We start from the raw sequence: 21,579 nt of genomic DNA, 5'->3' as shown, positions 1-21,579 counted from the left end.
AAAATACACCACAGACGAGCCACAGCGTGCCTCTCTTTTTATTCTTTATTTTACAGTTCACAATAGAAACCTACTGATAAATTACACAGGTCACTGATCCTGGCGTTTGAGGGGTTTCACTGCCTCGGAGTGGGGTCCCATCTCATCCCAGGAAGGTGGCAGGAGGTGCCACCAAGGCCACCCGAGGAGCCCTCCTTACGGGGGAGGTTAACAGGCAGCAGGGACGATCCCCTAAAACCACACTTCAAATGGAAAAATATACTGCACATCACCCCGAGGTGACTTTAGAGACTTACAAATGTTCTTGGGGGAAAAGAAAAAACAACTTCCAGGGCTGCCAGGTTGTATTTGCAGGGAGCAACTACCTGGACAAACCCTTTGTCAAGGTTCTACATCTTCAGCAATTCTCTCCAAATCCTCCTTTTACAGCACAGGGAGATGTAAAGGCCCTCCTAAGCCACACATTTCAACATCTGTGAACTTTGCACACAGCTGCTGCCACCATTCCACGTTTCACCACTGCTGCCCACATCCCTGCTCAGAAGTTCCTAATTTCTCTATTTTTACTCTTTTTTTTGGCCTCTTTAGTAGTTCAACCACCTTCTCCTAAAGATGGCACACAGGGCACCTGCTGGGAATGCACACAAAGGCACCGCCCTGGCATCCTGGAGCAGGGCAGTGCCAGGCTTCCCAAGGGGCAGGGATTTCACTCACAATAATTTAAAAAAGCCAAATCCAGGTGCACTTGTCAGTAAAAACTGGTGAATGGACAGAACACACCACGTGTTAATAAAGGGAAAAAAAAGGGGCAAATTGCCTTTTGTTTTTGCCATCATGAAAGGAACATTTTGCCAGTTTTCTCCTTGTATCCCCTTACAGCTGCTCACCTTTGGCACAAGGAATTCTAGGTATCACAAGGTTTAATTCATAACAATACTTCAATATCAACACTCAGCACTTACACAGCGCCTGTCAAAGTGCTTTACAAAAGCTTGTGAGTCCTCACAACACCCCTGTGAGGTAGGTGAGTGTTATTATCCCCATTTTCCAGATGGGGAAACTGAGGCAGAGAGGTAAAGTGACGTGCCCAAGGCTGTACAGGGAGCTGAACTCGTGTCTTGGTGGCCCAGCTCTGCTCTCCCCTGTGCAGGGCTGACACAGATGAACGAACTCCCAGGGCTCTCCTGCTGTAAGCCAAACAATCCAACCCCAATTTCCCAGCTCTCTGTCCTCTGCTCTGACCATCCCTGACCTCCTGGAGCCCAGCAGGAGCTGGACAGGGTCTGCAATCTTAAGGCAACATGCCCAGGAGCTCCCTGGAGAGCTGGGCACACACAGACCACCCTGCAGAGAGTCTCCAGACAGCTCCAGCTCTGCTTTGGGGCCAATTCTCTCCTCCCTCAACTCAGAGTAAACCCAGAGCCAAACACTGGGGCTGCACCAGCACGAGATCTCAGCCAGACCCTTCCCCTGCTGCTTTCTGTGGCCAAAATGCCCCTGCAAATCCCTCCTCGTTCCAGACACCTTCGGCACAGCTCGTTCCACTCTATCTCTCTCTCTCTCTCAGAGTTTGTGTCTCTACATAAAAATAAACTTCCACCGTTTCCAGCTCCTCAGCACCAGCATTTCAACAGCACCAGAGCAATCCACGTTTCCAGAAAAGTGTCAATGCATGCAAATATCACACACAGAACATCGAGAGCGCTGGGAGATGATAGCAAGGATAGAGGTGGTCACAAGACAGCACACGTTTAGTTTTTATTAGAAATACCAAACAACTCACTCTTACTGTAACTATGCCACTTAGATTATCATCCTAACCTGCACAGGGACAGGTGCTTTTCCTCCAACTATTTACCTACCTAGAAAAAAAGAGAAATATCAAGCACACACATTTATACTTCCTCAAACTTGGCAGGCATGAACCATGTGAAGGGGAAAGGGGGGCTGGGGGAGGTTGTACAGTGGGGTTAGGGCAGTGGAGTACAAAGAAATGGAAAATATCACATGCATCACCACCATCAGTAATCAACCTGATGAAAATAAACTCAGAGTATTAGATGGATTCATGTATGATCTCCACTGAAATTCTCAAACCCTAAGCACGCTGAAGCTGGCAAACATCTTGTGCCACTTCACCTAGGTCCACACACAGCATCAGCAATTAAGATCAAACAAACCTTGAAAAGAAAGCAAAGTGAAGAATAAACCAGCCTGGAGACAAACAATCTTCCACGAACCACTTCCCTGCATTATTCTCAAACACATTTTTACTCTCAAGCAGCTCCAGAAAGGAGTGGGGGAGAAAGAGACCCACTAGGAGTTTGTGGTTCTTTCTTTTTTTTCAAACTGGCTCAGCACCAGCACCAGCTCAGAGAGAGGGAGAGAAAAACAATTCTTCAGACATGATCCTTGGTACTTGATTAAAACACTGCCAGCCAGCTGAGGGAAGCCTGGCCTGCCAGAGGGCTCCAGGTGGAGTGGGCACGGTGCTGCTCATGGTGCTCCTCATCCTCCTCATCCTCCTGCCCTGCTACGAGATCTGCTCCGTGGGCCTCATCTGTATATCCCCAATCTGCAAGAGAGCAGCGTGGGATGGAACAGGAATTCTGCACTGGAGTCCTGGAATCCTGCACTGGAATCCTGGAATCCTGCACTGGAATCCTGCACTGGAGCCCTGCACTGGGCGCTTCTCTGCTGCAGCAGGCTGTGACCAGGGCTGAGCCTGATGAGCTGAGCAATCCCACACCCTGAGCAACCCCAGAGCCCCAGCAGTGCCATCCCAGAGCAACCCCAGAGCCCCAGCAGTGCCATCCCAGAGCAATCCCACACCCTGAGCAACCCCAGAGCCCCAGCAGTGCCATCCCAGAGCAACCCCAGAGCCCCAGCAGTGCCATCCCAGAGCAATCCCACACCCTGAGCAACCCCAGAGCCCCAGCAGTGCCATCCCAGAGCAACCCCAGAGCCCCAGCAGTGCCATCCCAGAGCAATCCCACACCCTGAGCAACCCCAGAGCCCCAGCAGTGCCATCCCAGAGCAATCCCACACCCTGAGCAACCCCAGAGCCCCAGCAGTGCCATCCCAGAGCAATCCCACACCCTGAGCAACCCCAGAGCCCCAGCAGTGCCATCCCAGAGCTGGAAGTGTAAACAAACGTGATCCCTGCTAATCCCCAGCACAGGCTCCCTAAGCTCCCAGCTGATCCAGCAGCAGATCAGCCAGGCCAGGGCAGCCCTGGGCCCCCCTCCCCAGCCCCAGCCCCAGCCTACCTGGACATGAGGAGGGGCACTGAGGACATAGATGACAGCGTTGGCCATGTCTTCAGCCTTGAGACACTGCAAGGACAGCAAAGGGGCTCTGGGTCAGAGGGCACCCCCAGAGCTCCCCAGGAGATCCCCCCTCTCCTGCCCATCCCTGATGAGGTCTGACAGTGTCACTGGGGCATGGCCAGGAGGGGCAAGCAAGCAGGAACTACCCAGTGCATTGCAAATGTAACAAAGGATGTGTCTGGTGCTGCTAATCTGCTGTGGATAATCTCACTGCTGGCACAGGGATTCTGCCAGCTCAGGCAGTGCCATCCTTGTCAGGAATTCCCACAGGAAATCCCCTGCCACCTGCAAAACACTTGTCCTTGTGCTGGCACCTCTGCTTGTCCCAGTTCCTCTGCAATGAAGAAGTCACAGCCTGCAGAATGGCAAAGCTCACTGACACTGATTTACAGAAGCATCAAAATAAAAGGAAAAATAGAAGGAGCTGGAAACTGAACCCAAATGAAACCTACGCAGTGTGTAAATACCAGTGGAAAATCTGAGCTTTGAGGGCTGAGATTAGAGAGCACTGGGCACTCTCTGGAACCATCAGCCAGGAGAAATGTTCAATTATAACCAGAGCCACCTCCCTCTGCTCCCACTCCCCCAGGTCCTACCCGAATGCTCTCATAGGTGGCAGCAGCTCTCTCGGGGTCGTTATCATGGAGTTTAAAAGCAAATCCTGTTTCCACCAGTCCTGGAGATATACACTGGAAAAAAGCAGAGCACATCCTAATAGGATTTGTAATTCCCCTAAAAGAATAAAAAAAAAAATTTTTTTTTGTTATTTTCCTTTCCCACCCATTTTGAAGGGACCAGTTGAAGTGAGCAGACCTTACTGATTGTTGTGGCAAGTGCCTCTGGTGGGCACTTCCCTCCTCACAGCCCAGAGGGACAGAGAAGCAAAGAAAAACATGGAAAAGCCCTGACTGAGCACCAACAGCCCAGCTCAGTGCCTCCTTCTGTTGATGTGACCCCTCCAACAAGCAACTTCCCACTCTGTGCACCCCAAAAATCCCTTCCCAGACCTTCTGTGCCCCAACCTGCCTGGGACAGTTCCCCAGAGGATTTCCTGACCATTCCCAGGGTGCTGAGCCCCATTTTCACCTCCCCTTGGCTGCTCCCTACAGGGCAGGGCCCTGGCACTCACCGTGGCTCGGATGTGGGTCTGGGACAGTTCCCCACAGGATTTCCTGACCATTCCCAGGGTGCTGAGCCCCATTTTCACCTGCCCTTGGCTGCTCCCCACAGGGCAGGGCCCTGGCACTCACCGTGGCTCGGATGTGGGTCCTGGCCTCGCGCAGCTCCTGCCGCAGCCCCTCGGTCAGCGCTGTCACCGCGTACTTGGTGGCACTGTAGAAATGCACCACGGACTGGGGCACCACGCTGTGCCCGTTCATGCTGGGGACAGAGCACAGGGCACGCTGCTGGCAGCTGGGAGGGACCCCAGGGCACCACAATGGACCCACTGGGGGCTGGCACAGGGCTGCAGCGGGGAACAGGCACCCCCTGACACAGCCAAACCTCCCTGAGCAGCTCCAGAAACCAAATGTCAGCCCTGCCCCATCAGCAGCAGTTGGCATCACCCTTTTCTCCCTAGGTCGGGGCATCCTTTTCTCCCTGGTTTGGGATACCCTTTTCTCCCTGGTTTGGGGCATCCTTTCCTCCCTCATTTAGAGTATCCTTATCTCCCTTGTTTGAGGTATCCTTATCTCCCTCTTTTGGGCCATCCTTATCTCCCTGGTTTGGTCTTCCTCCCTTTAGACCAGCAAAGATTAAGTCTGAAGTATCAACCCCCACAACCCTCAGGAAACCCCATCAGCACCACAGCAAGCTTGAAGTTCCAGTGCTGAAACCCTTCCAGTAAGGCAGGGAGGAGGAGAAAACCCCCAAGGCTGACCCCACCCGTGCTTAAATCCTCTCTGCGCTGCAGGGAGGAGCAGGAAGGCCCCGAGGCTGACCCCACACCCCCCTTTGTTCACCTGTTAATGTTAATGATGTGCCCATCGTCGATGTTTCTCTCCTTCATGGACTGATAGGCCTCCCGGGTGCAGATGCTCACGGCCATCACATTGACCTGAGGGGGAGGAAAGAAGAAGAAATGAAGGCCAGCAGCCCTGCCTGGCACCCCTTGTGTGATCCCCCCAAGTCTGGGATATCAGCTCCAGACCCTGTCCCCAGGCAACTCCCAGGAAAACCCAAAGAGGGAGTTGCTCATCCTCACACCCCACAGCTGAGCTGGGGCTGCAGCCACAGGGGCAGGGGTGCACAGACACCCAGAGGGAGCAGAAATAAATGGAATTGGTTGTTTTGGGGCAGGGCTGAGGGTAAACCCCAAGGAAGGAGAGCCAAGCCCTCCCCACAGCAGCACTGCAGGCAGGAGCCCGAGGTTCACTGAGCACTCCGGGCAGCTGGCAGGGCACTCACAGCAGGTAATTAGGTCAGCTCGTTAACGAGGAAATCCCCAGCTTCTGCCTGTCAGAGCGCCAGCAGCTCACAGGAGGCACCAGAAGAGCTCCCAGGCACGGGAAGCAAAGCTCACTCTGTGCCACAGGGAACCCCAGAGTGGGCAACTCAGCCTGGGGCTGTGGGAGCCACAGACCTGTCACTGTCCCTGTCCCTGTCTGCTGACATTGCCCCAGCCCTAGGTGGCAATTTCCCCAGCCCTGCAGGTCCCAGGGCACTCCAGGCTCCTGCTCTTTGCACCAGCACCGCCCTGGCTTGGTTAAACTCGGTCCTAGCACCTCCCCAAGCATTAATGCACAGCATTCCAGCCTGTCCTGACCATAAACACAGAGCCAAAGCTGCTGGAAGATAAAGATGAGAAAATTCTCCCAGCTGGAATGCAAAGGGCCCAGAGGTGCTGCAGCACTGATGAGCAGCAATCTCAGCAGCAATGCTAATTGCTAGGGGGGCTCAGATTTGGAAGGGGTTTTGCTGAAGGCCTCCAGAAAGGATGTGAACATCCCCTGGCAGGTCCTGTCTAACAGTGTGTCACTTTGCCAGCTAAATGAGCAGCCCAAAAGGGTCTGAACACACTGAAATCTGGAGGAAGAAGTGATTTTCTGATAAATCAGAAGGCAGGTGGAGCAGCAGGAAGGAGGACAGTGAGGGATGGAGATGGGAGAGGGCTGGGGATCATCACTGGGAAAAAAAAGAACAAGAATGGGGCAGAATAACTGGGACTTGCTGGCACAAAAGGGCAGGCAGGAGAGGGAGGGAGCTGGGAGATGCAATTACTGAGCAGCACAAAGAGGAGCAGGGTCAGATCTTTGTCACTGCTCTTGTCTGGTCCTTATTCCCCACTCACTGCCAGAGGCCAGCCCTGAGGAGCTTGTCTTAGAGATAAACAGAGATAAGCAGGGCTTTAACGTGACCCTGGGAGTGCCCAGGCAGCACCAGAGGAGCCACCACCCTCAGCCCAGTGCACTTTGGCCAGGCAGAGGCACTGCTGGCTCCTCACCATCACACCTGGGGCTGCAGAGATAAATCTTTAACCTGGGAATCCACCTGGGCTGTGCCAGGAAGAAAAGGAGCAGAGAGGAGACACAAGGGCCCCTCAGCCCTGGGGTGGAGCCCAGAGCAGGCAGGGCATGGGCAGGACTGGGGATTCCACACAGGGTGCTCAGGGAAAGCAGGGGTCACCCTGCAGCCTGCCCCTGGCCTTTGGGACATGGATCTGGGCAGCTGCTGCTGTAAAACCCCCATGACCAACAAATCCCTGCCTCCCCCAGCCCACCAGGCAGCTCCTTTTTGGAGCAGCCACTCCCAGATCCCTCTCCAAAGGCCACTAGAGGGTAACATCACCCCAAAGTGACTCACAGAGCAGCCTGGGCAAAGTTACAACGTTCTGACAGCTCCGGGCAGAGCCAGATCCCAATCAACAGCACATGGGAAAGTCCAGAGCCCTGTGATAAAACCCCACGGTGCAACAAAACAACTGGCTGGAAGGCAGCTGAGCTGGGATGGCCTTTTCCCACCAGCACAGACTGCTTTTGGGGTGAAACCCCATTTCAAAACTGGCACTGAAATCCCATTTCAAAACGTGCAACAGGCACTGAGGAACCTATGAGGGAAATGAGCAAGTCTGTGTGACCCCGAGGCTGTTGTTACAAACACCCACAGACACATTTCAGACATTTTTCTGCCTCGTTCCTATTTTAGGGGAGAAAAGGCCCAGAGGTGCCTGGCAAGGGTGGCCAGCACACCTGGGCCCTGCTGGTGCTCAGCAGCAGCTCTGTGACAGCCACCACGGTGCCACATTTCCAGCAAGGAACCAGCCCCAGCTGCCAGGTCAGAGGACACAAAGGATCCTGTTCCTAGAAGGGCTCAGCGTTTCCCTTTCCCAGAATCAGCCCTTTCCAAGGCATCCAAAGGGGTGCTCCAGCTCCAGAGCACACATGGAAGCACAGCTTACAGCAGACATATCCCTGCACAGATGGCTGGGAGAAGCAAGAACAGAGCCTGGTTTGTCAGTGAACAATGCCAAGAATCAAACCCATTCTGTGTCCAGAGGAGTGAGAGGATGTGTGCTGCAGCCCTCGGTGCCCTGAGCAGGGAAAATGGGAAGCTCAGCTTGAATTCCTGGCTGGAAAGGTCAGTGGGTAAGAAGTGAAGGAGCTGCCGCAGCCCCAGAGGCTCAGGGTGTGCACAGCAGCTCCTCCTGCACATCAGGACTTTGCTCCAGCCTCAGAAACCAGGGAGAACACGGGGGAGGATGGGCTCAGAACCTGCCTGAGGTGACACCTTCCCTCCTGCACCCACAGCACAGCTTGGCAGGGCTCTGTAAACCAGCACATCCCTCATTCCAAACTGCCTGGGGAGAAGCAGCTCCCACCCTGGGAATAAACACCGGACAACAAAGGACCAGAACATTAGAAAAGGAGAGGAATAAGTAAATTATAATGTGGTTTTGACTGTTAGATGGATAGCAAGAAGGAGGATACTGAGAGGGGAATTGGAAGGACACAGAGCCTCAAAGCTCATAAAAAATGCATGGAAGCAAAAATCAATTTACCAAAAAGAGGGGAAAAAAAAAACCCTTTAATTTAAGGCCCTAATGCCTCCTAAATCGATGAGTTGATGGCTCTTGGGGAACTTTTCCCATCCTGCAGGCCAGAGGTGCCCTGGAACTCTCCCACAGCATCTCCCAGCAGTCCAGGAAAGCTGGGGAAGGAGCTCCCTGCTGCCACACAGCTCTGCAAAGCCCTCCCTGGGAGGGACTGGGCCCTGGCCAGGGCTGCTTTGGGGCTGGGGTGCCCTGGCAGGGGGGGCTGGCCCTGCAGAGCCCCCCAGCCCTGCCAGGGACACTGCCAGGGGATGGGGACACTGCCAGGGGATGGGGACACTGCCACTGCCATGGGATGGGGACACTGCCAGGGGATGGGGACACTGCCACTGCCAGGGGATGGGGACACTGCCAGGGGATGGGGACACTGCCACTGCCATGGGATGGGGACACTGCCAGGGGATGGGGACACTGCCAGGGGATGGGGACACTGCCACTGCCATGCAGCCACAAAGCAGGGGCACAGAACGAAAAGAAAAACTCCACTGAGCTGTCCCCAGCCCTCAGCAGCATGGAAAGCAAAGCCCAGCCTTGTCAGGCTGCCCAGGCCAGGCTAGGTGAAGCTCTGGGCTCTGGAGCATCCCAGGGCTCTGCCTTTATGCTGGAGGGTTGTTCCATGAGCACAGAAATCAGGAGCCAAGCCAGCAGCTGTTGGAGGATGGGGAGAGGGCAATGTCTGCTGGGCTGGCTCAGGCTGCTGCAGCAGCATTTCTGCCAGGCAGAGAGAGCAGAGAGAGCCACAGAGACCATCCTGGCAATAACACATCCCCCCAGAGAGAGCAGAGAGAGCCACAGAGACCATCCTGGCAATCAAACATCCCCCCAGAGAGAGCAGAGACAGCCACAGAGACCATCCTGGCAATAACACATCCCCCCAGAGAGAGCAGAGAGAGCCACACAGACCATCCTGGCAATCAAACATCCCCCCAGCCTGCTTTCCTGACACTGCCCTTGTGGAGTCACCTCTCCTCCCACCCATCCCACCCCAAAGCAGCCCCCACAAGCAGGGGGACCCCAAACTCTGAGCCACTGTGAACACCAACACTGGAGTGTCCCATGCAGGACAATCCCACTCCAAAATCTCTCTCCCTAAAAGTGGTGGAAGGTGAGATGGTGGGAGCACTTCCAGCTGAGCAAGGGAAGGGAACACGGATTGGGGGAGCTGGAAAAGCCCCAAGTCCCCCCCAAGCCTGCCCAGCTGATAACAACAAAGCAGCAAAAGGGACACACAGCATCCCTGAGGGACCCACACACCACACAGCCCCAGGGACCAGGACAGGGAATTTGCAAGGCCCAGGTGACCCCCAGGGCCTGGCAGTGCCCTGCTGGACAGCTCAGCTCAGCTCCACTTCATTTTCTTTAAAGCCTCCATGGCAACAGGGCCGGGAGATGTGGCTGTGCAGTGACCCAGGCTGGGAGCCCACAAAAGCCTCTCTGGGCACACAAAGCTGGGCTCAGCTGGCCTTGGCTGCAGCCACAGCAGCCAGCAGGCTGGCCAAAATCCTAACAAGAACTTAATTAGGCAGGATATGGCAGCTCTTGGCCTGGCAGCCTGAAGTCTCAGTGTGTTTCTCTTTTACAGAGAGCACAGAACAGCCAGGGGAGCTGACAGCTCCCAGCTGACTCCACTGCTGTGGCCCTGAGCCTTCAAACAGCTTCTCAGACATCTCCTTCCCTTCAGCAGGACGAGCTCCCAGAGCTGCTGGAGGTGCCACAAGGGTCGCTCCCAGCCACGAGTTCCACTCCTGCTCCTGCGAGGAAAATGTTCCCGTGCACAAGGGAATGTGGCACAGCCAAACCACACCAAAACTCAGCACCTCACTGGGCAGAGACACTGCAAGGACACCCAAACCACCCTGAGGTCCCACAGCTGTGGCTGCCACTGCTATGTGCAGAAAAGAGCCCCCACATAATGACAAAAAAAACGCTGAAGTCACAGAAGATGCCCAGCAGCACCTCAGGACAGGAGGAGAAAGTTGTAAACGGGGTGGGCCACGTGCACAGCTCCCATTTCAGCACATGAAACACCCTCATTCACACCCAGCACTAACCAGATTATGGGCAGAAAATGAAGCTGTAGAGACAAAAAGCATTACAGCTTTTTAAGCCAAAAAGAATCTGCCCATTTCTACAAACCACAGCCACAACTAACAGGATTAGCTGCAAAACCCAGTGTCTGGCATTCGATTTCCTGCTTTATTGAAGGAAAAAAAAGACAAAAAAAAAGAAAGAAAGAAAAGAAAAAAAAGAAAGAAAAAAAAAGTTAAAAAAGGAAAAACAAGGAAAAAACAGGGAAAAACCAAGGAAAAAAACAAGGAAAAACCAAGGAAAAAAACATGGAAAAACCAAGGAAAAAAACAAGGAAAAAACAAGGAAAAAACAAGGAAAAAAAAAATGGAAAAAAACATGGAAAAACCAAGGGAAAAAAAAAGAAAAAAGGGGAAAAAAAGGTAAAAACAAGGGAAAAAAAAAAAAAGGTAAAAAAGGGAAAAAAAGTAAAAAAAAAAAGGAAAACAGGAGGCTCTTCACCCTTGAGAAAGCCAGTGAGCTAAAGGAAAAACGCTGCTGTGTTTCCATCCTCCAAGGTGAGGGCTCAGCAAGGCAGGATGTCCTTCCACTCCCCAAGCAGCACAACTGGGCTTTGTCAGAGCAGGCTGGGGAGCAAATCCCCAGCTCTGGAATGAGGAGAGGGTGGCCAGAAGGGACAGCAAAGTGCCCAGGAATACTCACATCGATCATGGTCCTCCAGCCCTCCGTCTTCCCCGAGAGCAGCGGCTCGGGCCGGGCCAGGCCGGCGTTGTTGATGCACACATCCACCCCCTGGTGAAGGGTCCTGATGGCAGAGAACATGGACAGGATCTCCTCCTCGTTGGACAGGTCACACTTGTAGGGGATCAGCGTGCCCGGGTAGCCAGCACTCTGGCACTCAGCTGCCAGCTTCTAGGGGAGACAGAGGCAGGGGGGGAAAAACAGCCATCAGGAGGGGAGAAACAGCCATCAGGAGGGGAGAAACAGCCATCAGGAGGGGAGAAACAGGCAGCATGGAGGGGAGAAACAGGCAGCAGGAAGGGGAAAAACAGCCAGCAGGAAGGATGGAAAGAGCCATCAGCCCCCTCTCCCCACAGAGCAGCTCATCCAGCCACTTCCTGAAAACCACACCTCAGGGCTAACACAGCCTGCAAAGCAGGCACTGGGAAGAATCAGCGTGATGCTAATTAAGAAGAAGGAGATATCAATACCCAGGAGAAGCTGAGAGCTCCAGCCTCTCATTTCTGGAGCTGAGGACACGCTCAGTGCTGTGCTGCTCCTGCTCAGGGTGAGCAGCACACACAAAATACAAATCAAAACTACAAATCAATGCTGCCCTGGCACCAGGCTGAGAGTCTGCCACACTGGCAAAGGACAATTCCTCGTTAGCCATGGCCAAGGAAGAATCCAAACACCCCAAGCTTTTGTCAGGCTGGGTGACACAGAGCCAAGGCAGGGCCAGGAGCTGCTGCCAGCTGCCAGCACAGCTCCGAGGGTGCCCTTTACCCCTGACACTAATGAGAAGCAGCATCTCCTCCCCGATGTGTCACAGCAGTGACAGTGACAGTGACAGCTCCCAGCGCCAGGCAGGAGCCACATGATGTCTGGCTCCTGAGGGGAGATGGGCTCTGGCTACAAACGCCCACCAAATCCCCGGGACACGCGGCCGTGGCGGTGTCACCGACGGTGACATCTCAGTGGGTGCAACACAGCCCTGGCCCTGCCACCACGGGCAGCTTCCCACTGCTCCCAGCTCCTCCTGCATTCCAGGCACTGCAATTCCCAGCTTTTTATAAAGGGAGGAGCGAGGCCCAGTGCAGGAATCTCCTGGGAGTGATGGCACATGGAGGCAGCTCCTCCCCAGCCCTCCCTGCACCCCAAACAGGTTCACTTGAAGCGTTCTGGGGCTGTTTGGTAAATGAAGCACTCTGGGGCCGTCTGCTAAATGATTTTCAGCCTTTCCCAGTAGCTGAGCCAACCACAGAGCTGGACCAAAGCCCTGAGCAGGCAGCTGCAGCTTTACCTTCCCCAAACCCCAGCAGCTTTCATGGACCACAAGCCAGAACCACCCAGGGCTGAGCTGTGGTGCAGGAGCTGCTCTCCTGCCTGGCTCCCAGCTCAGGGAAGGCCCTGCAGAACACAAAAATGATTATTATTGCTCTCACAGCAGCAGGCAGGGAGGGCAGGGATGTGCTGAGTTGAGTTGGAATTGATCCCTGCCAGCAGCATCCCCAGAGAGCCCTGCTGGGGCTGGCTGAACAGAGCTGCCTGAACAGAGCTGCCCTGGCACTGAATCCCACCCCTGTGTGTGCCCTGCCTGAACAGAGCTGCCCCTGGCACTGAATCCCACCCCTGTGTGTGCCCTGCCTGAACAGAGCTGCCCTGGCACTGAATCCCACCCCTGAGTGTGCCCTGCCTGAACAGAGCTGCCCCTGGCACTGAATCCCACCCCTGTGTGTGCCCTGCCTGAACAGAGCTGCCCTGGCACTGAATCCCACCCCTGAGTGCCCTCCTGGGGCTGCCTGCACCTTGCCATGCAGGGAATCTTGTTGGTGATGTGCTGATAGGAGTGGGAGAATATTTTCCTTTTCACCTTTGGAGCACACGCTTGAAAAAACAGTCGAGGGGAGGGGAAATCCCTGCATCCCTGCAAGAGCAGCATTTAGGAAATTCACAGCAGGAGGAAGGGCTGCTGGAAGGTTCTAGGGATGGGGCCTTGTTCCTGAAAAATACAGGAGGGAAAAGGGGGCAAGAGGACCACGAACTGGTGAGAGAGTGAGAATCAAGCAATGCCAAAGATGTCCAAAAATGACAAACACGAGCACAGGGGGTTGGGAGGAATCTCCCAGAGCAGGAGCCGTGCCAGGAGAGCTGGCTGAGGGAACAGGGGTGGACAGGGAAGGACAGACAGGCTCACTGACAGCCCAGAGGGACACAGGGCTGTGTCTCCATCTCCAGCTGCCACTTCCACCTTGCCCTGCTCAGTGCAGACCCAGGTGAAGGAGCAGAGGGAACAAGGGCTGTGATGTGCTCTGGGATGTCCCTGCTGGAGCAGATGCCCCACTGCGGTCCCTCCAAGCTGAGCATTCTGGCTGGAGCTGCCCCTCCTCTGCTCCAGCTACACCAGGAGAGAGGACTTTCACCTTGGGAGAAAAGCTTCTCTGCCACAAGTGACCAGGGAAATCAGATCTCCCTCAAAAGCTTTCCTTCCCTGCCTGGTGTCTGGCTGCCTCCATCACAGATCCTTTCATCTCTCAGGCTGCACTTGTGCTAACAAATTCTCTTTGAAAAGCAAGTGCTGAACACTGCTGACATCCAGGCAGGGCTGGATTGTGCTCCAACCATCTCCAGATAAAGAGTCATCACAGGCTCTTCAAAGAAACATCAACTGCAGGCAACTTTGCAAGAGACTTTTGAAAAGCAGCTCTGAGCTATGGAGCTCACAAAGGTTTTTTTTCATTAAGTCACTCAAGTGATGCTCACTCCACTTTGAGCACACCCCATGCACGAGGAGGAGAGAAGAAAAGAGGAGAAAAGCTGATTTTCCAGATTTCATGAGCAATTTGAGAGTGACCAGGTGATGCAACAGCAACACAGACAAGGCCAGTACAAGTCCAGCAGCCGGAGATGGAAATCTGAAATAAGAATGGTTTGGGTTGAAAAGGACCTTAAAGATCATTCAGTTCCCACCCCCTTCCACTGTGCCAGGTTTCCCCAAAGCCTGGGACATTTCCAGCATCTCTGTAGCACAGCATTACCTCTGGATGCCTGGAAATGCACAGCCAGTCTGAAAGGACACCTCACGTTTATGGGATGGGTTTGCTGTGGTCAGAAACCTCCAGTTCCCCCCTGAAAGGGTTAATGCTCTTTGTGCATACCCACGGTGCCCTGCACGCACACTCAGTCCTGGTCAAACGTTTTTACAGAACTAATTGATATAAAAATGTTAGGGGGCTCTAAAGAGGAGGGGGAAGGAAGGAAGGAGTCAAGCAGGGCTTTATTTGGCAAAGCCTCCCATTAACTTCAGGCACGTTTAGCTCAGAGATGGAAGCCAGGAGAAGCCATTGGGTGATTTTTAACCTAACCTGCCGTTCATCACAGGAACCTGTGCCCTGCTGGCTGAGCTCCTGCTTGAACACACAGCTGCACCAAGAAACCAACTGGAAAAGCACCAAAATCACCCCAATGACTTTTGCTACCTGAAGGAAACGAAGGAGAAAAACTGTAACAAACAGCACCAGAGCTGTGAAAGACAACCGGGGGCTTACAAACCCTTTCACTCCACTGACTGGCAAGTCTGAAGCTGCTTTTAATTAAGATTTAATAACAGCACAACAGCATAATAGAGATGTACAGTGAATAGAATATTGTACAGTGAATAAAGCACCAGGGTGAGGGCTGTTTGTTTGTTTATTTATTTATTTCCCCAGAGCTCTGTGACCATGAGTGAGATTCAGAGCTGTGTCACATGGACAGAATCACACTCTGAGCTCTGGGAACCTTTTGGCCCACAAGATCCAAGGATGAATTTCACTCCCCATTTCCTGCCAGGCTCCTGCTAAGCTGGGTCTGGCTGAGCCAGAGCTGGAAGCTGTGCTCCCAGAGCCACGCTGTCCTTTCCCAAGCCTGCTCTGCTCCCTGCACTTTCCCAGCAGTTCAGCATCCCAGGATTTTTTCCTTAGCTCACTCAATGTTCAATTTCCATTGTCACACGCGAGCCAAAGGCCCTGGAGGTCCCTGCCACCTTCAGGCACTCACCCAGCCCCTCCTCGCTCACATCAAGGCACTTTGAGTTTGTCACTCCTTGCTCCAGGCTGGCGTGGGGAGGAGGTGACACTGCTGTCACCGTGACAGCTCATTAGAGCAATATCCCTGCCTTCCTCTGAGCCCTGTCCTAAACCCAGCCCCACAGAGCTCAGCCTGCCCTAAACCCAGCCCCACAGAGCTCAGCTTGCCCTAGACCCAGCCCCACAGAGCTCAGCCTGCCCTAAACCCAGCCCCACAGAGCTCAGCCTGCCCTAGACCCAGCCCCACAGAGCTCAGCCTGCCCTAAACCCAGCCCCACAGAGCTCAGCCTGCCCTAGACCCAGCCCCACAGAGCTCAGCCTGCCCTAAACCCAGCCCCACAGAGCTCAGCCTGCCCTAAACTCAGCCCCACAGAGCTCAGCCTGCCCTGAGCTCAGCCTGCCCTAAACCCAGCCCCACAGAGCTCAGCCTGCCCTGAGCTCAGCCTGCCCTAGACCCAGCCCCACAGAGCTCAGCCTGCCCTAGACCCAGCCCCACAGAGCCTGCTGGGATTGGGATTAGTGTCAGGATTGGGATCCCTGCAGATCCCCAAGGAACCCAGCTCAGGGGGCAGAGCTGAGCCCCAGCCTCTGCCTGACACCCCCAGATCCTGGCACCTGCCTCCTGTGTCATCTCCACCTGGAAAAATTAAATTCAATTAAACCAAACCCTGCCTAATTTGCAGCAGTGAAGGTCTGAAAATGTAAGGTGTGATCAGAGGTCCATGGAAGCCAGCACATACCCACCACCCTCAGTAAAACAGATACCCCTGAACAGATCCCCCAGCTCCCAAATTCAGGTGCTGGATTTTATTCCAGCCCAGGTTTGGATGAGGCCCCAGCCCATCCCAGCTGCCCTGGGCACTCACAGCTGCAGCTGCTGCCACCCCACACCTGCAGCCACTCCAGCCCAATCCCGGCTGAGCCCCAGGGCCGGGCAGGGACAGGAATCCAGCATTTCACAGAGCCAGGGTGCCACAAACCCACCTGGGGCTGCCCCAGGAATTGCTGTCAGCCAGGAAATCCCCCTGGCACTGCCCACCAGGACATGGGAGAGAGGGAAAATCTGCACTTGGGCACAGCCACTGCTTCCTGCAGAGCTGAGACTGCTCATACAGCCCAGAAAAACACCACTGCATCTTCTTCACAGCTCTTTTCACACCTCCCTGCCCTGGGCACTCTCCTTAAACCCCAAACCAGCCAGAAAGTCCCCTCTGTGTCCAACCCCGCTCCTGCACAGCCCTCCCACCCTCCCAGGACAGCTGCCAGGTTTTACACAGGGAAACTGAGGCACAGCCACCTGACCTTCCTTGCAGCACACACCCCCATCCCAGCTCCAAACCCAGGAAAGGCTCAGTTATTATTTCTTTCTGGGGCTCTGAGCATGGTCTTGCTGCTTTATAGCAAACCCCACGAACAGAAGAGCAGCAGAGAAGGGGGGCTTGCTGCAAAGTCACATTCTTAAAGCACATTTTGGGGGAGAAAGAGGAGGAATCCAGCCTGGTTTAAAGCCCCTGGGTTTCAAGGCTGGGGGAATCCACGAGGACAGAGGAGTATTTGTTCACAGCCATGATGGGATTCTGCTGTTTATCAGACAGGATCTGGTCAGGGACAAGTGGCAATAAAAGCACTCCAGAGGCCTTGAGCCCACCATCCCCAAACACAGAACAATCCCTGCCAGGGGCCAAGGGGACTCGGAAGGTCACTCACGCTCCACAGGCACCAAGCCTTGGGATTATCCTGCCTCAGGATGGGGGAAACCTGTGGGAACAGCCCAGGAAACCCATCCCAGCTGCTGGGCAGAGGGACAGACCCACCAGGGACAGACAAAATGCCAAAATGGAACCAGGTGACCTCTAAACCATCATCTGATCTGCCTGCAGGGAATCAAACACCACACTCAGCAATCAGCTGTTAATTACCCTCCTAGGAGCACCTGAGGGTTCCTGGAAGTGACCAGAGAGCCCAAAAATGGATGCTCAGATCCCACGAGGAAGACTCAGCTCCTTCCTCCTCCTCCCAACAGCCTCCTCAGAGCCTGGGCTGCTCCAAGCTGCAATCACTTGCTCAGCTTATCAGAGGCTGTTTCCTGAGCAAGATCTAACCTTGACAAAGCAGGCCCTGGTTATAAATGTTACCTTTGATCAATACCTGTCACAAATGCATTGGAATTAATTGGTTAAACCTTGTCTCTTAAGTCACATTTATTGCTTCCTGCACGGCTCTGCTCTCACACGCCAACAAAGACAGGGGAAAAATGGATTTCTTTTGGAGCAGGGCACCCATGGTGTCCCTGGGCACAGCACAGCAAGGCAACCAAGCTGCTGGAGGGTTTCCAGTGAGCTGGAGCAGAGGGGAGCATCCCACCTGCAGCATCTCCCTGCAGTGACAGCCCCAGCCACGCTGCAGATCAGAGCTCTGACACCACGCATGGAGGGAGAGCACCTGCCAGCACTTCTGCCATTCTCCAGAAATGGAAAATAAATCAATTGTAATGATAAAAAAGCATAGCACCAGCACCACTGCAAACCCCTTGGAAACAGCTTCCTGTCTGCTGCCTCCCTGTGCTGCAAGGGAAAAGCTGCAGAGTCCCTCTGAGCCAGGAAAACCCTCCCAACCTGGGGAGAAACCCTGCAACACAAAACTCACATATCTCACTGAATTAAAGACCAGACAGGGCTTTGCCAGCTGGGAGGAGGGCAGGAACATTTTATTCCCATGCACGTGCAAATTGTCCCCTTTTTTGTGCGGCTGCAAGGAGCCAGACACCAAACACAAATTCCTGGAAAACACAAGCAGGAGCAGGGGGGAGCTGAGGAGCAGCCGAGTGGCTGTGGCTGCAAATCTCAGCGCATCTCTGCACCCGAGGAGCGTTTTCCCCCCAAAAACCTGCTCTTCCAAGCTGCTAGAAACACTTGGCTGCTTCCTGAGAGCTCCTGCCTTGGAACACGTGGCGGTGCCTGGAGAGCAGCAAACGCTCTCTGAGCACACGCCAAGAAGTCCCTGACAGCTGTTGGTACCTCCAGGCTCTGCATTTAAAACAAGCCTTCAACCTGAATTACTGCTGGCATGCAGAAGGAAAATACAGCCAGGTTAATTATATTTTATTCCTCGATGTCTGACTGTTTGAGCTCCTGTTTGATGACCCACGTGAAGAGGCTGCAGCGGGGAGCAGAGAGGGAAACTCTGGAAGGGAAAAAAAAAAAAAAGATCCTTCTGCAATTTAGGTTTTTTTGGGGCTTTTTTTGTGAGCCATTAACATTTTTATTTCAAAAGGCAAATAAAGACCACTGGAGTTGTGACAGGGGTTTAATGCCAAACACGCAACTTTGCAAATCCTTCGTTATCTTGCCTCAAGCCCTTATCTGATTTTCCAAGAGATTAAGAAATCTTGACATAGCATTTATTGCCCCAGCTAAATCCCCACTAGACAACCTGCTCTTTCAGTTAGCTGGAGGTTACAAAACCACCTTACACAAGGGTTCCAGCATTTCACCTTAAAACCAGTGACCTTCCTGAACTTTGATGAAATGTGATGGTTTTGTGCTATAGAGTGAGCTCTGCATTCCAGGTTTTACACCCTGCTGCTTGCCCTCTTTCCATGACAAGCTTCCTTGGAGCCCCCTGGGATAGTGGAAGGTGTCCCTGCCCATGGGGGGTGGAATGGGATGGTTTCTAAGGTCCCTTCCAACCCAAACCACCTGGGATTCCATAACTCTGTTAACCATGGCTGGGATGCTCTGGCATCACCAAACCCTCAGCTCCTTCACATTCCCCTTCCCTCCTCCCTCCATCACTGCGTTCCAGCCCTCAGAGCATCCCTCAAATCCCCCCCACTCAAATCCCCAGACACTTCCAAGTCTGGATTTCTTCCTATTTTATTTCAATTTTTTTTTTTGAGCATCCCTCAAATCCCCCCCCCCCCACTCAAACCCCCAGCTCAACATTTCCAAGTCTGGATATTTTCCTATTTTATTTTAATTTTTTTTTAAAGGAAAAGCCTCAAGGTGAATCTCCTGGAGGACAGCTCCATGGACAGCCCTGCTCTGAAGCAGGGTTGGGTACAAAGTTCCCACAGCATCCCTGGCAGCCAGGAGGTGACAGAGCTGTTCCCACAGTGACCCTGGATCCCCCCACGCTCCAGCACCTTCCCTTCCCGGGATTTTCCTCCTCGTTAAGGAAACAAGCTCGACAATAAATAAACCCAGAATAGCAGCGGAGCAAAACACAGTCCAGACACCCAGCAAAACAAGTGACAGCCCTGCAGACACACTCGGGTCCCAGCGAGGGGACAAACATCAGCTGCTGTGGGAACACGTGCCTGACACGGCTCAGGACACCGGGGAGCAGCCCCTCTCACCTGCAAACCCAATCAATCAATTAATCAATCATCAGTACCGGAGTGATCGCCCCGGTGCACACTCAAATCGAAACAAAGCCTCACAGCACTGCTCATTTCCAAACCCACGCTGCGTTTTGGCCAGGAAAGGTTGGGAAAGGAAGGAAACTCACGTGAACAACGAAGGAAAACATAAGCTGCATTGATTTCTTTCCCAAATGAAGAGAGTCCAGAACAAAATCCAAGATAAGGGCGCTGCTGGAAACAGCAATATTGGAAATAACTTTCTGGAGGGGAATGGGAAGCGACAACATCCTTTGCAGCATCCTTTGCCAGGCACCCCGAGCACATCCAACCAGCTGCAGGTGGGAAAGGCTTTGGAGAGCTCAGCCCTCCCTGCAAACCACAGCACAAAAACCCTGGCAAATCCCAAATTAGCAGCGGCCCCGAAGGACGGTGCACTCAGTCACGTTGGTGCTCTCTCCTCTCTGCAAGCAGAGCCTCTGTGATAACGCAATGAAAAAAGGGAAAAGTTTGGCTTTTCCCGAGCATTTCTTTATCAACCCCGCTTAGCAACGCCACCGATGCCAAGCCTTGGTTTCCATGAATTTTGGACCATTTATTCCCAGCGCAGTCAGCTGTGCACAGCCCTTTATAGCTCGGCTAGGGAAACACAATCCTGGATATTGCACAGGTCTCCTTTAGCTCCAAAAACCCACGATGGCGATATTTAAGATGACTAAAACTTATTTCCTCCCGCAGAGGAAACTTCCTAAATGGCAGATAAGCCCGTGCGAGGCACAGCTGACCGACGCACAACGGGGATCCCGAGAAAACACTTCTTGTGAGCATCTTTATCCCCAAGCCAGCGCCATCAGGTTTCTGAGGGGGCTGTGGAGATGCTCCTGGCAGGACCGACCCCTGTTTGAACACCAACTCCCCAGGAACGCCCAGCCTCCCGAGCAGCCCCATGCCGCTCCCGGGGACAGAGATGCTATTTTTAACCTCGATAAGAAGCGGCTCAAAAATAAAAACAAAACAAAACAAAAAAAAAACCCAAAACCGACCCCGCTCCTCGCTCGGGCACCTTCCCCCCAGCTCCAGGGGCTCGGTGGGCAAGAGCAGCCGGGGCCGGGCATCCCCCGGGCGGTGTCAGCGCCCGGCCGGGCCGGGAGCGGCCTCGTGAGGGGAGAGGCGGCCTCGTGAGGGGAGAGGCGGCCCCCGCCCCGCCGGTACCTCGATCTTGTCGACGCTGCGGGCACATCCCACCACCTTCATGCCGTGCTGCACCAGCGCCCTCGCCACGGCCGCGCCGATGCCCACGGAGGCGCCGGTGACCAGCGCGACGCGGCCGGTCCAGCGCTCCATGGCCCCGGCCCGGCCCCGCCACAGCCACAGCCGCCGCCGCCGCCGCCGCGCACAAAGCGCCGCCCGCCCGCCGGCCCCGCCCCGGGACACGCCACGCCCATGGGGACACGCCCAGGGACACGCCCAGGGACACGCCCATGGGGACACGCCCTCCGTGCGCTGGGTTTGAGGGGCTCAGCTCTGGATGGGAGCGGGGTTTGGGGGTTTCGTTCCCCAGCGTGGAAAGCTTCGGGAGGGATGAGCGTAGCAGGGACCCGGCAGCCTCGGGAGGGATGAGTGGAACAGGGACCCGGCAGCTGCCAAGCAGGGTTTGGAGAAGGATGAAATGGGTGTGGAGAGAGCAGAGGGTGAGCAGCGCAGACAAGCAGGTGTTATCCCCCTCCCCAGGGCCGAGGATGCTCAAGTAATTCCCAGAAATGCGTGAGAAAATGGAGTAATTGGAACAGAAGAGGCAGAAGGACAGGTATTGAATTGATGTAAGAAAAGGGTGGAATTTAACAATGCCCTCAAAACGGCCCAAGCTGCACCCTGCAAATCCAACCCCCTCCCCAAGGCGTGCTGCCCTTGGGCACAGCCCTCAGGCCAGGATTTCCAGCTCGTGGCCATCCCTTATCCCAGCTCCTGGAAGCAGAACAGGCACCTGATGCTGAGCAGTGCCAGGTTGGGCCCTGCCACGGACACAGC

At 54.3% G+C, this 21,579-nt stretch overlaps 1 protein-coding gene across 2 annotated transcripts; it reads right to left on the bottom strand.

Annotated features, from left to right (window-relative positions):
- Window positions 1-22: 22 nt before the first annotated feature.
- On the bottom strand, window positions 23-20,909 carry DHRS11 (dehydrogenase/reductase 11). 2 transcript variants are annotated; one of them, XM_066563354.1, is made up of 7 exons: window positions 20,764-20,909; window positions 11,107-11,316; window positions 5,291-5,385; window positions 4,580-4,709; window positions 3,926-4,018; window positions 3,270-3,335; window positions 23-2,575 (listed from the first exon to the last, which is right to left on the bottom strand). In XM_066563354.1, exons 1-7 carry the CDS (start codon window positions 20,893-20,895, stop codon window positions 2,534-2,536), a joined length of 768 nt encoding a protein of 255 aa, XP_066419451.1. In that variant the 5' UTR covers window positions 20,896-20,909; the 3' UTR covers window positions 23-2,533. The 2 variants fall into 2 exon arrangements, with proteins under 2 accessions (XP_066419451.1, XP_066419452.1); XM_066563355.1 differs by lacking the exon at window positions 20,764-20,909 and adding an exon at window positions 19,701-19,723.
- Window positions 20,910-21,579: the final 670 nt, after the last annotated feature.

The sequence above is a fragment of the Molothrus aeneus genome, chromosome 20, assembly GCF_037042795.1.
Source record: "Molothrus aeneus isolate 106 chromosome 20, BPBGC_Maene_1.0, whole genome shotgun sequence".
Lineage (NCBI taxonomy): Eukaryota > Metazoa > Chordata > Aves > Passeriformes > Icteridae > Molothrus > Molothrus aeneus.
This window is presented reverse-complemented; position numbering and strand designations above follow the sequence as displayed.

Bases quoted from the DNA above. Each gene is read 5' to 3' on its own strand.
- DHRS11 (XM_066563354.1), bottom strand. From the start codon at position 20,895: ATGGAGCGCTGGACCGGCCGCGTCGCGCTGGTCACCGGCGCCTCCGTG. The intron at 5,386-11,106 runs GTGAGTATTCCT...CCTCCCCCTCAG, and splicing joins GCTGGAGGACCATGATCGAT to GTCAATGTGATGGCCGTGAG. The intron at 2,576-3,269 runs GTAGGCTGGGGC...GCTCTCTTGCAG, and splicing joins GTGCCCCTCCTCATGTCCAG to ATTGGGGATATACAGATGAG.